The sequence below is a fragment of the Grus americana genome, chromosome Z, assembly GCF_028858705.1.
Source record: "Grus americana isolate bGruAme1 chromosome Z, bGruAme1.mat, whole genome shotgun sequence".
Lineage (NCBI taxonomy): Eukaryota > Metazoa > Chordata > Aves > Gruiformes > Gruidae > Grus > Grus americana.
In genome coordinates, this window is record NC_072891.1 from 20247058 (window position 1) to 20263512 (window position 16455).

Consider the following 16455-nt stretch of genomic DNA (forward strand, 5'->3'; position numbering starts at 1 on the left):
GCAAGAAATGGTAGGAATAGTAAATGCCAAATGCCCTGTTGGATGATTTGATTGTGTTGAGAAGAGACTCTGTTCTGAAACTGTTGGCAGTTAAACAGGGCACAGTGTATAGCAGCTATAAGTTTCAGATAGTTCTTGACTATATTATTTCTGTAGTGAATTGTTTATGGTCATGTTCTTGATTTTTAACATTATCAGCTTAAACCAGTCATTCTTTTGCAACCCAAATCTTGGAAAACTTGAGAAGGTGCTACTGGTAAGTTGGCTTAAAATTTCTCAAGAAGTGAAGTGGTTGCAAGCGTATGAAGTAGGTCATTAATTTGAGAACTTTAGTTGATATATCTGGGCTGTTCTCATGTATCCAGGCAGCTCTCATTCAGAGGGATACAAAAGATTGCAAAATCATTCTGTTTGTGGTTTGTTTGGTTTTTTTAATATTCAGAAATAAATCTATTGCTACTGTCTGTTGAAGATTTGGGATGAGGGAGACTGCCCTCTTTGAAGAGGTGAGGAGGAGGGTTACTTGCAGAAGGGAGATTGGAGAACTGGGATGGTAGTTCTCCATCAGCAATAAAGTCATGGACATAGCGTGTGTTTGAGAGTGACTTCTTGGAATGCCTTGAACAGGCATCTTCTCATCAACTTCTCTTCCAGTTCTATCAGTTACGCTTTTGCCTGATCTTCTGCATGAATGGTTGGTGGTTCTTCCTTTCTATAATACTGAACTTTTTTCTCTGGAGACAAGGGAGAGGCTGCCTCAGAGACTGAGAGAACTTGAGGCAGATTACTGCATACCCTAGCTTGTCAAAGAGAAGGTTGATGAATTGTGACAGGAGGATCTATGGTAGAGGGTGAGCTAAATGTCATGCACATGCTTCATAATATTTTTAAGAAAGTAAGAAAGAAAAGTAATCAAGATGGGAGCTGGTGGTACAGAGCTTGAGCAGAGAAAGGGATTACAAGAGGAGCAAACCATCATTTAGAAAGTGTAAGTTAAACTGATTTGCCTCTTATTATATCTTAGCAGCAAGCAAAATCCAGAATAGTTGAACACTTTATACTGTGTAGGCTCTTTGAGAGCAAGTTAGGAGAGGAAGGCCCACCTTTTCCATTTTCCTGTCAGTAGTATACCCCATCTTCCCTCCCCTCCTGTTCTTCCCTTCCCTCCACCGTATGTATCGGACAGGTGTATTTACATAACCCCTAACTGCCTTTTCAATAATCCTGCCGGTTTTCATAATTTGCTAGAAGAGGCTGATTGTCTACGCATGTTTTGTGTGTACTTAGTATAGAAGAACAACTGTATTTTACTATAGTATTTCCTAATGTAGCTGCACAATCCATATGTTGTTACTGGGTAAATGAAGCAAGGGCATCCAGGTGATTTGCTGTCTGTTAGATGCAAGTCTGTTGATAGCCCAGGGTAGTCAGCAGAGACTAGTGCACACTGCAGAATTCACTGGCTGTGCTGAAGGTGTAATACAGTAAAGCTACTATAGTTATATTTAATTTGGAGAACTAACAGTTCCAGTTTTCAGAACAAGTAAGCTTCTCAGAGCTCTTGATTGTGAATGTAGTATTGCTGAGAGAACAACACGGAGAAAACAGGAATTTCTGAAACTTGGGTAAAGACGTGTTTATGAGATGAAGGAACAGGAACAATTCAAAATTTTTGCCAAAACAGGATTCGTATTTTTACTGCTTTCTCTTAATAGAATGATCTTATTTTCAAATTGTAAAACGCTGATCATGTGTTTAAAATAAAAATTGCCACATCAGCAATTGGCTCAAATAAGTCTGCTTTATATAATCTTTGAAATAGCTGGGGTTTTTAGCTTGTTTTTAAATCACTCCTTCACAGTTGAATTGTGCTGATTTTAAAAAAGCATTTAAAGTGGATCTGCAGGAATTGTTTGGTCTTTCTTGGCAAGTTCTGTGCATATATTATAGTTGTATAAAGTTCATTGTTTTCTCACTTCATGATAGCATTCAAGTGAAAGTGTGACACAGGATTTTTTTTTTTTTTTTTCAAATAGTTGGTAATCTTGCAAGCGTACAGCTAAATTGTGCCTTAAAGCTATGTAACATTGTCAGGAATGGAAAGAAGGGTTCATAGCGTGGTTGGAGCAGTCACAGCAGCATTTTGCCACATCTCTGCTGGTCTGTAGATATGCTGGTGGCTGTAGCCAGCTGGTGGGTGTATTACATCTGCTTTAGTTAATGCCTGGCTATAGCTCTGGATGTTGCTGTAGGAAAGAATCCGACCCACTGTTAGCTGACACTGGCATAATTGCTGTGCCATGCTTTAGTAAATGCTATTCTTTAAATGGTATTCCCTGTTGTAAAGAAGCAAGCTTTTTAGGGAGTGGTAATTTCTCTTTCCTAGAATAACAGATATATTTAGCAAAATAGAGAAGAGCTTGGGTACATAATCCTATTACCAGGTCTAAGGAGAAAAAGCTGTGTTATATGTTGGTTAGCATCAGCAAGAGAAGTTCTCTCGTCTTTCTTTGGTGTATCAGACCAGAGACAGCTGTAGAAACTTCAGCTTTCCTCCACACACCACACCTCAACTGTTGATGTACTTATTGACACATTTCTATTAGTAGAAGCTCATTTGTGGTAATTTCAGAACTGATGGTGTTATTTTAAATGCACAGTTTGTGATCTAATTTAAGAGGTATTTCTGTTCTACGGTGCATCACTTGAGGTGAAAGTGTATTTATGATCTGCTCACAGATGTAAGCTAGAATGACTGAATGAGTCACTGGCTGTGGAAAGCAAAACATCAGGCTATATGATTTATCTTAAACTTGTTTTACATGTATTTGTGTTGGTACTTTCTTATTATAAACATATGCTGAAGGCTTCTCTGTGACAACTGAGGTTTTTTCTGAGATTAAATAATCATGCAGTGAGTAAGATTCTGGTGTTTGTAAGGTAATCTCATAAGGCTCCGTATCTCACATAAAGCAAATTAGACTACAGTATTCTTAAATCTCCTACATGTGAAGAAGTCTTAGATTCAAAGTATCTCATAAATCTGACATCAATGCCTCAATGGATGTAGTATCAGAATTCCCAACTGTACATTTAAAATTGAAAGAAAAATGTCTATATTGTGGTAATGTCACTTAAAATCCATTAGACTTAGCTTGATTTAGGAGAATTTCAGCATTTGCATATATAAACTGATCATTAGTTGTTTTTTTTTTTTAATAGCCTGTGGTTTTTATTATGTATGATGAGGGAATATCTCTGCTAGATACCTTACTGCATAGGAAAAGGCGAAGAAATGAGTTGCAAGAGAAAAGAGTACAGTTGGGTTTAGGTAAAGCAAATCTTGAGCTTAAAAGAAGTTGCAGAGTAGCCTGTTTCCCAGTGTCAGCCATCTCTGAACTTCTGAAATGGCTGATAGGATGTGTTGAACTTTCAGCAAGCGTGAAAAAATACGTCTTGAAATATCCTCATTTTCTTGTGATCAGTTTTAGTTGTTGTTCACTTAAAATGTTTGAACATAACTGAATTTACTCACAGACTTTGTTGAAATGACAACACTTATTTACTGAATGTATTTTATTTCATGTATAGGCCACTCTTTCATGAGCAGTACATACTAAATCGATACAAACTGTTCATCTTCTTATACTTTCAGATTAGATTTCACTTGCCATTTTATTCCTCATCATGCAACTCTGGGTATTGCTGGTGTCTTAAGTGTTCTAGTAGCATTTTTAGCAGACTTTGCTATTTTTCTGTCTATGCCCTTTATAGATTTCTTATAAATCCAGAACTCTTTGAGTCTCCACTGGGAAATTTTGTTTTGAAAAAATACTAAATTATGCTGGTTTACTGTTTAGTAAATTCACAAGAGTTTGGTTTTTTTTAAAATCCCGTAAAGACTTAATTATATTAGTTTGGTGGCGGTAGGGAGTGTGTTGTCATAAGCTTTTCAGGAATCGAGATATGATCATCCACATACTTGTTAACACCTTCAAAGAATGATAAAAGATTTGTGAGATCTAAATTGGTTTTCTAAAAAGTCTATTTATGCTGCCATTCTGCTATATTCTATCCAGCTGTCTGTTGCTTCTGGTTTCCAATTCTTTTGTTGCACAGAAAATGTAATTTTCTGCTTCATAACACCTGGATTTCCCTTGGATCCTTTCTGAACAACTGTCAGGCACCTGTTCCTTTGATACCAGTGCTACTTCAGACGAAAGATTATGCATCGCAGTTCAGCAATTTTATACTTAAGAAATTTTGAGTCCCTGTCATCTGGTTGCAGCGACTTCTCATCTGGTTTATCAGGATGGCCATCTGTGCTGACAAATTAGAGACAATTTCTCAAGTTTGCCCTTTGCATGGAGAGGCTGTAGCGTTGAGGTCTTCTAGATCTCCCTTGGACATGGTTTAACTGTTCCTTGTGTTCTTTGGATAGCTGGTTGTTTTAATGTCTATAAATTAAATGTTTGCTCTTCTTACGATAATGAGGTCTTCCTCTTGGGTAAGAACATAACAACAACCATGGTGAATCAGGCCAAACATGCATCTACTTAGTCCAGTACCCCTTTTTGACAGAGGACAGTAGTAGATATTCTTAGAAAATGAGAATGGGGAAAGAATGTAGTGATGGCATATTTCTCCACAATACTTTCTCAGCATCCTTTCTTCTTAGATTATGCAAAATACCTGTAAATATCACCCTGTAAAAAAATCAAACTTTACAGAATCCCAGAATGGTTGAGGTTGTAAGGGACATCTGGAGGTCATCTTGTCTAAGCCCCCTGCTTAAGCAGGGTCATTCAGAGTAGGCTGCCCAGGACCATGTCCAGATGGCTTTTATGTATCCCCACAAGCTGAGAGTCCACAACCTCTCTCCAGCAACCTGCAAAGTAAATTAATTTTATAATGAGACATTGCTCAAATTAAAGAAGTTGTAGAATACCTGTTTTTGAACAGACTACCCCAAACACCAATGTGATCAGTAAGTCTTAAGAGAAAAAGTTGTGCAAATAAGTTTTTCCAGAGTGTTAAAATAATCGATTGCTTTAAATAGTTAAATAACTATTATTTTAAAGTTAAAATAATGTAATCCAAATAATAAACTATAAGAAACATCTAAGGTTTTCATCAGAACTTTTCATTTAGATCTGATTTATAATACTGTTTAGCATAATAAAATTGCTTAGAATTTGATGAGACGTAATTTAAATTCAAGACAAGTTGTACTACCCAGCAAAGCAGCTCCTCATATAAAACTGCACCATGATTTATTTGATATGCTCTTATATGCTGCCTTTAATATTTTTTTTAACTGGACAATGTTCTTGGATCTTTTTCAGGGTTCAGCTGATCCTTTAAACAGTGCATTCCACCTGACGTACAACATGGTATTGAACTTGCTTCGAGTAGAGGAAATTAACCCTGAATACATGTTAGAAAAATCCTTCTATCAGTTTCAACATTACAGAGCTATTCCAGAATTAGTAGAAAGTAAGTATTAATGTATGTTGTACTTACGAGAGTCAGTATAAAAGATGCTGCACTGTGAGATTGGGTAGTTATACTTCATTACGTGTATGAGTTTATACCTGTGCAGTTCTTGTCTTCCCTGCCAACAATTGCCACTGCACCGTTTGCTCTTATGTTATAGTTTCAGGAAGAGTAATTTCCTCTTGTTCTTAGTACCTATATCAATATGTCAATCTATGAAGAAAACTTTCCTGTCTGAGTCAGACAAGAATGGTTGTCACATTGCTAAACTGTAGGACAGGAAGAAGAAAAAACAATTTAAAAATTCTTGCAGCTTGTTAAAGATGCACAGAAGAAAAGTCTTATTCCTTTTTGATATGCAGAACTTAGCTAAAAGTAACATAATTTTAATATCTCATTACAGTCTCTAAAAAGAACTCGGGCACACTGCATTAAGTGTAGTATAGGAAAAAATGTTTGATTAAAATATGAAGCAAAATTCAGAGAGGACTAAGACATTATTTGCACTCCACTGAGTAACTAAATTTTGAGCCATGATCTTTAAATAGTGTGTTTTCATGAGCCAAAGTCAGTTTCCAAAGATCACAGTCAGTGTTTGAGTGAGGCCTCTTGCAAAACTTAACCCATAAGAATCTTAAGAACACTCCCACTGATGAATGAGCAGTTCATCTGTTCATTCCTTAATTTAATATTAAGAGAGACAGTGTGTGTGTGTGTGCGTACGTAGCTTTGATAGACATGGGGGAGTGTTCAATTCTCTCTGCAGAGTTTCTGTTAAGTTGCAGGTGCAGTATTTAAGACAGTAGTAGCCAACTATAACGTATATTTCCTGATAACCTCCTTGTTCCAATTGCCATGCCTAGATCTTCATTCTGGCATTCCAGCATTGCTATTTAAACAGAGAAATGGAGCTGGAGAACATTTTTTCATATTTCTTGGATATTTTTTTGTTTAGGCACCATACTGGGCGTTAGGACTTTATAATCGCTTTGTCTGCAATTAAAAACAGAAAGGAGAGAAACGGTTGTTTAGATCAAGGAAGAATTAATGCCATGAGTATGGATTGCGAAGTTTTACTTTAAAAAGTTGGCAGCTAAATCTACGGAGCACTTCCCTGAGCTCTCTCTCAAGTCCCATTGAAGTGGGATTTCTGAGTCACCCATATGCATTCAAATAGCATGCAAGAGGATGAGTTGGTACAGAGGAAAAACAGATCTTCATAATGTGTCCTTTGCTTATGTTTACTAGTGGTATTACCAGTTTGAGAGAATGAAACATGTTGCTTATTTAGGCAAATCAGTTTTGTTATAAGGTATAAAAATGTTGAAGGAAGAAAATATTGATTTTTCAACTGATGAAATCAGAGCCTAAAACAGATTGGGAAGAATATCTTCTAACAACTTCCTCCTGTTGGAAGACAGCTTGTTAGAAGATGTCTTTGAGCAATGTTATTTTCATAGAAGGAGGTAGAAGAGCGCTTGTAGGGAGTGAATACCTTCCTACAAATCATTGCAAGTTTTTGTGGGACTTCAGTGCAACCCTAAATCAGTGATTCCTGGGCAATTAGGGTCTAGCCTTCTAATAGTTTTCTCACACTTTTTTATTTAAAAAAAATTAGTATTAATATTTAATTTCCTATAAATAAAATTTAATGGACCCATTTACAGATTTCCAGCTTTCCAGAGACTGGATTATTGTAAATAGAAAATGAATGCCAAAAGCGGTGGCAAAATACTAGTTACGTAGATCCGAAAGTGAAACATTGGTTTCTAAATCTGTGAAGTTACTGATTTCCATGAGATTTTACTTTTTATTATAGGAGTGAATAATTTGGAAGGACAATACAACAAAATAGCAATTCCCAATGAAGAAAATGTGGTGATATACTACAAAATCCGACAGCAGCTTGCAAAACTGGCTAAAGAGATTGAAGAATATATTCACAAACCAAAATATTGCTTGCCCTTTCTACAGCCAGGAAGACTGGTAAAGGTAATTTGATTTTTCGTTTGTTTTGTTTTTATTTCAAATCTCTACCAATCTGTGAAATTTCAGGGCTCATTTGTGTCTGCCAGTTTACCATCTTGAAAAATTACATGCCTTGCACTAAGCAACAATTTTTGACTTATGTTTCTTTGTTAAACATTCAACAATGAATTAAATACTGTTTTCATGATGAGTAATAGTCCATGTCTGCTGTTGTAAATGTCAGAAATACAAGGAGATATGATTGCTATGATGTGATTATACATGGGTTATGTTATAATATCTTGTAATATTTTCAGGTGAAGAACGAAGGTGATGACTTTGGATGGGGAGTGGTTATTAATTTCTGTAAGAAATCGAATGTTAAGGTAAAAGTATACATTGTCTCCATTTGGAAAATACATACTTTACTACTTTTTCTGAAAATGAGATAAAACTCCCGATTTTCTTTGTAGTTTACAAAGGAAAAAAAATTTCCCTTCGCCCCAAATTTACAAAAAGCTCAGGCTTGCCTGAAGTGAAAGTATAAAGAAAAAAACTATGGAAGGTGGGACAAACCCGAAGTCCTGCGTTCATTTTTTAGCTTTTGGCATGTTTATGGAGGAAATGCTTGCTTGTGTCTGGAATAAGTAGATCAAAAGTTTACTTGACACTACAAACATTTCAAACTATTTAGTGTGTTTCTGAGATATTCCCAACAGCGCTACGTTCATGGGAAAGATACTATGTTATCTACTGTCAGAAAATCTATAGAAGCTGGTGAGGGTTGACAGAGTGTAGGGAGACTGACATTTGACTCTGCGTAGGTTATCTTGAACTGGGGAATTGTGCCTTAAGTCCTAAGCTAGTGCATGAGACATGGGATTGCTTGTCCTCTGAGATGTTGCTGTAGAGTTGGGAAGTTAAAATACAAAGAGAGCAAAACAATAGAAATGGATTCAGGGAAATGTGGAAGAAAATACAGAGGGCAGTGATGCAATTGAAGCCAGATTTGTTTTTCCTTCCAAAAATCCATTTTTATAGTTGATCTCCACATAACCCCAGAGATGATGTTTTAGTCTCCCTTTCAGAAATGTTTTGACAGGCTGCTCTGCTGGCTAAATTAAAACCTAAGTTTAAAGTGTTTTTTGGTTTTGTGGGGTTTTTTTGGTTTGTTTTTGTTTGTTTGGGGTTTTTTTGTGGCAGCATTTTTTCTGTAATTTTGGCAGGAGAACATTGGCATTAATTACTAGGTCTAAATGAGAAGTTGTCTTTGTCAAATTCTGGTGGCGCCTGTACATTGTGGCACCTTTTGGTGCTTCTTTAATGCATAATCATTAAAGAGGAAATGAGAAAAATGTGTGCATACAGAACTTATTAAAAGAGATTTTGGTTTTCCATCTTCCTTTTGAAAGTCATATTTCTTTCAAGTTGGAAAACTGGACTGACTGTTACTGCTATTGCTTCTAGACTGTTTTTTTTAATGGAGCCACATGAGCAGTAAAACACGATTCCCTCTCACCTCAGCCTTCTATGTAAAATTGCGAACTTCTGTGTCAAGGGAGGCATTTCTAATATCTCTGTCATATTTTATCCACAAATATATTTGCCTTCCCTATCTGACCTGTCTCACTGTTGTATAAAACCTTTAGGTTTGAATGTTAGCTTTGAAATTACAGTCTGTTCTGCAGGACATGGCTCTGGCTCCAGCAGCATTTTTTCATTGAGTACTTCTAGCAGCTGGGTTGAATTTTTCCTTCTGAGTTCCATGGAAAGAATGACAATAGGTGCTGAAAATTATGGAACAGACTTAAAGCTATGTAACTCTTTAAAATCAGTATAGAAAGACTAGTTTTTATGAGCAGAGGCAAAACAAATGACTTGAACAAGCTGTTATTTACCCATTTTAATGTGTCTGTTCAATGCATTTTTGTCCTGGGATACAGATGCATTTCCCCATTACTCTTTAATGTAGTAGGATACTTACTTAGTATTGGAAATATATCACTAGTATGCTATGTCTTTAAACCTTCATCCACTTCTAAGCTGTGACAGTTCTTTGGATTTGCTTTTAGAAATTATGTTGAATACAATCTATATTACTAGTTTTACTTTAGTTGTAAATTCTACATGACTATCATAGTTTCTAATTAAGTCCTTTTTCTAAGGAATATATGTAATTGTGATTGATATATAGGGTACAGTACCTCTGTATTTCACTGAGTAATTCTCTTTGCTTGTTGCAATGTGGCAGCAAAAACATGAGTCATTGTCAGTTATGTTCATTGTTAATTACGGTTCCATGTTTTTCCAGCATAATTTCATGATGTAGTGTTCCACAAAATTGTGAATGCAAATAGCACTTTATCCTGAATTACAGTAGACAGAAGAATTTATTTCAAGCAGTGGTGCTTGCTATATATTGTACAGTATAGCAGGCAGCAAAGTAACTATTTGCTTTGGAATTCATAAAAAAAAAAAATATTTTTGAGTAAGAAATTTTCTTTCTACTAGATTGTGCCAGCAGTATGCTAGTTTTATTGTTGTACTGTTTATAGTCCAATAGCAGATGTTGTGGTCTGATCCCTGATTCTAGACATCAGATTTTTGTCCGTTAAGAGGTATTGATATTAAAATTTGAGATGCTGCAATTTGGTCTTCCTTATTTAGATTAAGTTTAATAGACAAGGGTTATTATAAATTTATGTACTTATCTGTCATGTTTGTTTATAATGTTTACTCCATAAACATTTTCAGTGCTGCGTCATGGTCATTGAATTTTCAGTGAGTTTGGTGTTACTAATCTGGGAATCTGAATTTGTTATCTGTGCCATATTTCTTGATTTGCAGATATGATCAGCTGTCTTACCTTGTTTTTTTCCAGGCACATGAAGTAATAGATGTTTCAGGGCAAATCTAAAATCCTTGGAATACACCTAATCATGTAATATTATGCCAAAGAGGGCAGAATTTTATCCTTGAAACATGTAAAATGATGCAGCATGAATCAAAGGATCATTCAAACTTGATACAACAGAGATGTCTGTGACTAACAATTTTTTACAGACTGTTCTAGTCTCCTTTTACTCTTGCATATAAAAACATGGCTGTTCCTGTTCAACAGTTTAGTACCTAAAATGTTGTAGGAAACCTATTGAAGGAAACAGTACACATTCAAGAACCAGTTCTAGATTAAGTCACCTCTGGTCAGCATTGTCTAAAAGCTATTGGTATATGTAAACTTACAGACAGTAATATTAACAGCACATGTTAATGACTTTTGTACTCTTGCTTTATTAATAGGTTTACAATACAGTTACTGATAGAAATATTTTTTCCTCTTATAATTTTCTAGACATTTCCAGTTCTAGCATTTTCTGTAGCATATATGTGCAGCTATGAGTTTAATCTCTTCTTCATTCACGTCATCATTGTGCATTCCATGGCTTTGGCTGGATACTGATTTGGCATATATGGATATTATTTTAAAATTCTAATTCAGAGAACAGCAGTGGTATGGATCTTACACATTGCTGTGAGTCCTTTCTGCAAATGTAGGGTAGAATTCAGAGGAACAGTTTCTTCCCAGCAAGTAGTTGCATTTCTTGAAGAAATTATGTATCTTGTAGAACAGGATAACTCTGTTTTTCTGTTTAGTTTACTATGGCAGTTTCTCGTAGTACTTGCAAGAATCTCATAGAAATGCTAGCTGGCTCCACCCTGCTTTGCATGCAGTCAAAAAAAATTGCATGTTGTGGATGTGTAATGAAAAATATTGCCCAGTAAAACCGAACTGAGTTAACACTCAGATTTTAAAAAGACTGTTCTCTCTTTCTCTCTCTCTTCTATTTGGAAGCAGAGAAGCTTGCACATAGTGTTTTAAAAGATGATGTCTGCCTTCAGCATTAGGCCTATAACATAGTTCTATTCAAAGTCATAAAAATATTTGCTTATAGTAGGAGTGTATTTAAGCAACCTTAGTGTGTATTGATCCAGTCAAATAGCTAACATCAGGGGTTTTTTAAATCAGTGTGTAATAAAGGTTATGGCTTTGTGAACAATAGTCTTTAACCACCATATCTGCAAGTTTGTGTTCTTTAAAAGAATGTCAGATGTTACATGTGCAGTTTGGGGTGTATAAAGATGTGGCCCACAAGATGCAGCTTCCTGTTTGTTGCAGATAAAAGCTGTTATAACTGAAAGATTTTTCTGTGGTCTTTATTGTGGGGGAAAGACTTGGACTTGCAAACCTGCAAATGAAAGAGATCCCCCTAATTTTTTCTCTTTTTTTTTTTTTTTTTTTAAAGGCAGAGTTCAGTACTGCTAGCATGATGCAAATATTTTCGCATTACAGTTACAAAAGATGTTGGCTTGTTTTGAAAGAGCTATGTCTAGAAGAAAAGGCAGAAGCACCTAAGATGCAAGTAGACTTTAGGCTACACTGGCAAGGGATGATGGGGAAGGGGTAGTCTTTTCAAGTGTGTTTTTCTGTGTGAGAGATCTTTCAGTCAATACTGATTCAATAGTTTTTATAATATGCTGTATCACTGAGCTGATAAGCTGTGAAGACCACTAGCTCATTTCATACCTTTAATATTGAATAAAATCATGCTTTTTCCTTCTTCTCTTGCTGCTATTTTAAAATAACTGTTATGGTCTTTTTTTCCTGTGCCCTCAACAGCCAAATTCTGGTGACTTGGACCCATTATATATAGCTGAAGTGCTACTGCACTGCAGCAGAGAGAGTTTGAAAAATTCTGCTACGGAGTCTGCAAAGCCAGCCAGACCTAATGAGAAAGGAGAGATGCAGGTTTGTTACATATGATTATTGTCAATAATTTCTTATAAATGTTCTCAAAGATTCTGTTTACAAAGCATTTGCAAACTGTGGTAAAAGAGGCTTGATACAATAAAGACGAGAAAGGAGCTGTGCACCTAACTCTGCTTTCTTAAAGAGTTGCTGATTTCACTGTAGAGGAAACTTTCAAGTGTGAACAAAATACTTGAGTGAATTTGACACATATAAGAAGTGCTTTGAAACTTAGTAACTATTGTGTTATATATTTCAAATCAGTTGATGAAAGACAATAGCAGTAATGTAAATGATGTTATGAAAATTACCTATATCTTTGATAAAATCTGCAGATAAACAAGTGTCTATAAGCTGGGGTTTTTTCCTTGGATACTAGTGCAGGATTTTTTGGGTAATGTGCATTTGTTCTACTAGATTTGAGAGTTTAGTTAGACTTTTTGTAATACATTCTATAAATTATAGCAATGTTGTTTGACAGATACTTTTCTTAGCAGTATCTTCTGTCTTTGGGAACAGAATTTGGTTTTTTTATTTCTTTTTCAGACCCCTTCAGCTTTGCGAGGCTATCTCATTCTAAAATTATATTGAAATTTTTAGTGAAAGCATTTGCATTATTTAAAATTTTCAGATTGAAACCCTATATCAAGACAATTATAACTTTCAAATCAGAGACAGTTGTTTAATTTGTCTGCATGTGGTGGTTTTTTTGTTTTGGCTTTGTTGAGTTTTTTCCCACAAAGTCCATTTAAAGCTTGAGATACAGTATTGATTCTTCATAGTGTCTTCATGGTTTTGATACTTGTGAATATATATTTGTTGATTTGTTCTCTGTTGGTAACATTCCTAGTTAAGTATATGACAATAATTTGTCTGGTTTGGATCATAAGAGGTATTCTAGCAAATAAGAAGCAAGGTAGCTTGTAGCTCCCACTTGTAGCCTCTTTCCAGATTTAACTGAATACAGAATTTTCCCATTTAGACAAAATTTATTTATTTACTGATTTATCAGTTGCTGCACTCTCTTTGATAGGTTGTTCCTGTTTTGGTACATCTTATCTCAGCTATCAGCAGTGTCCGACTTTACATACCAAAAGACCTGAGGCCTATTGACAACAGGCAAAGTGTGTTAAAATCTATACAGGTAAGTTTCATTAGGCTGTGTAAGGTCTCTGCTCTGAATAGTGAGGTACTCTTGAACTCAAGACAACTTGTTCTAAAGAAATTTGTCTAAAGCTTGTGTCACATCTTCAGCCTTACCCATAAAAGGGGTTGGAAGCCACGATGTATGTCAATTGTTTCTCCTTTAAACCGATTTTGAAAACTGCTGAAACATCACTTAACAAACTTACAGTACTGCCTTCTGTGTCCTTATAATTGTGCCAGCTGATTTGTAAAAGTATAGTTTATTTTACTGTTACTAATCTTAAAAAAAATTTTTTTTTTTTCCTTTTAGGAAGTACAGAAGCGATTTCCTGATGGAGTACCGTTACTAGATCCTATTGATGACATGGGCATCAAAGATCAAGGACTGAAAAAAGTAATCCAAAAAGTGGAGGCATTTGAGCATAGGATGTATTCACATCCTCTTCACAATGATCCCAACTTGGAAACCGTATATAAACTTTGTGAAAAAAAAGCACAGGTAAAAATACAAAACAAAACCCTATAGTTAGGGGAAGAGAGAGACAGTAAAAGTTCCCTTCTTATTTGCTTTTCTTTTCATTTGCAAAGCCCAAATAATACTTTTTAAATACAGTAAAATTACTGACTCTCACTAACAAACTGGCTGAGTTTGTGGTATGCCCTGGATTGATACAGATGGGAAGTACATGTGAAAAGAAAACTCTTTGGAAAAAGCCATCAGGGATTAGAAGATTACAGAGGTGACACTAGAGTCTCTTTCACTGAATAAGCATAGCACAATACAGTGTAGCTACAGTCTTCACAGATAATTGAAACTGGTCATTTTTAATATGCTTGTGCAGAGCTAAGTTGAATTGATGGGGCTTTTAGCTTGGGAAGTGTATCATACAAATCATTGTGCCTCCTGCTTCCTGAGCTGACTCCCAGCCTGGAAGCAATACACTTATTTTCTTTGTATGTATGCATGTATTGTACCCTGCTAGACTGAAACTGGTTGTGCACAAAACCAGCTCTTGTGTTTCTATGCTGCTCCAGAAAACAGGTTCTCCAGGAGTCGCTTCACAGAAGTGAGGTAGTTCTGGTATGGGCAGCACAAAGTTGCATGTGGTAAGACCTGATGCAGCAAGCAGACTTCTGTGAGGGTGTCTGCACTGTACACCCCACTGTCAGGATGTTGACAGTAACTGTGATAAACCACAAGACAATGGAGAAGCTCTAAGAGCAGGAAGTAATGCCTTTGGGTTACATTTGATTGAATAGTTGGGTACCTGAGGCTTAGTACAGGTCTCTGAGTGCTCATTTCTCAACCAAAGATTTCTTCTGTGTTTTTTGGTGTGGGCTGGTTGGAATTTTTCCCTGCTCTGGGGTAAATAGCTTAACTTCCCAAACTTGCCAGTTTCCTATGGGTAAATGGTGCTGAGGGTTTTTTTTTCTTTTTTAATTTGTTTTAAACCTTCCTCGTAGTAGAATTAGATGAGTCAGTGACAACTAGTATGTCCGTATACCATTATTCTGAGGCCTTTATGTAAATTAAACAATGTCTTTAAAACAGTTGCATCTATTAAACGAGCAACATGTAATATCTCTCCTTCTGACACCTCAGATTGCTATAGATATTAAAGCAGCAAAGCGAGAACTGAAAAAAGCCAGAACTGTCTTACAAATGGATGAACTCAAATGCCGCAAGCGTGTTTTGAGAAGACTGGGGTTTGCCACGTCTTCAGATGTTATTGAGATGAAAGGACGGGTCGCTTGTGAAATCAGCAGGTAATTGGTTTCTGTGCAAAGTGATTATTGCCATGAATACTAATTTCAGCGAGGACAGTAAAGTGTGTATGTCATGTTTATATTTTAAAGATCTGAGACCATTAGAGTAAAGATTCTTCAGAGACTACATGATCTATGTCACAAAGGGAATATACTGCTTGAAGCAATAAAGATAGCAACTTAAGGACAACATACAATAGATTTTAAAACTAAAAACATGGACATGAAAATGCCAAAACAATGGCTTTTCTAAGACAGCGTAGGCAATAGTGTGTGTTTTCATTTAATATTGTACATTATGTGAGAGGATGGTCTCAGTTTCTATGGTTCCACTTTCCAGGACTCTTAGTAGAGAGTTGCTTGCAAACAAGGGTGTAACGGTGATTGTCAGCAATTACCAAGCCACTGACAAGTTTGGAATACAGCTTAATTGCTTACATAGGGCTGTAAGAACAAATCTATGGAAGTGATGCATTGTACTGTAATACATTTAGCAGGTACATAGATACTGAAACATATTGTAAAGATTCCATGGAAACTCATGAATCAGACTTTAATACTTCAGAGTGTGACTCAGATTTTTGGTAGAATTGTGTATTTTTAAAAGTTACAGTGACCGCTGTACTTCTTGCCTTATAGGTTGAAAGATGCTACCTCTATTTGTTTGATATCTAATAACCATTTTTCCCTGCAAAATTTGATAGCAAATGGGGAAGCTGAATCAGAATTTTATCAACTTCCTGACTTTCAGGAGTTGTTTGCTGAGAAGTTACACTTCTCTCTGAAAAAAAACCCTACTTTTTTCCGCTATCCTATGCATTTATCTGAAACTCCAAAAATAAAGGTGTAGTCTTGTAAAAAATTTGATGTTTTATCCAAATAGTGTGTTTGGATTTTGTATCCACATCATGCACTTCCTTTTATAATTCTTGATTAAGTCTTTATTCTACAAGCAAATTGAAGCAAGTTTGTTCCTCTTTTCAGTATCTTGGAAATATCCAGTTGAATCTTCTTTGAGCAACAGCAGTACCCAATTTTAGTCCTTTTCATAAGTTGCCTAATTCTCTGTTTGTTTTCAATTTGTTGATGTCGTGTGTGATTTAAAAACTAAAACACCTGTTAATTCTAGCTTTTATGGTCTATCAGGAGAGATTATTTGTAGTTCAGGAAGAGCTTTTATTTTCTTTAAAATACTGTCTCACTCTCTTATTAGTTAGCATCCCCCTTAAAAAGCTAATATATTAGTATTTGGTGTTCCTGTAAGAAAAGTT

At 35.7% G+C, this 16455-nt stretch overlaps 1 protein-coding gene across 2 annotated transcripts in view; it reads left to right on the forward strand.

Moving 5' to 3' along the window:
* Positions 1-16455, forward strand: part of MTREX (Mtr4 exosome RNA helicase) — a 50325-nt gene that overhangs the window by 26714 nt on the left and 7156 nt on the right. For both annotated transcript variants that reach the window (XM_054808805.1, XM_054808804.1), the window contains 7 exons: positions 5346-5496; positions 7316-7488; positions 7782-7850; positions 12143-12271; positions 13305-13415; positions 13728-13916; positions 15021-15184. In XM_054808805.1, coding sequence (XP_054664780.1) covers positions 5346-5496; positions 7316-7488; positions 7782-7850; positions 12143-12271; positions 13305-13415; positions 13728-13916; positions 15021-15184 — 986 coding nt within the window. The remainder of the gene's footprint in view (positions 1-5345; positions 5497-7315; positions 7489-7781; positions 7851-12142; positions 12272-13304; positions 13416-13727; positions 13917-15020; positions 15185-16455) is intronic.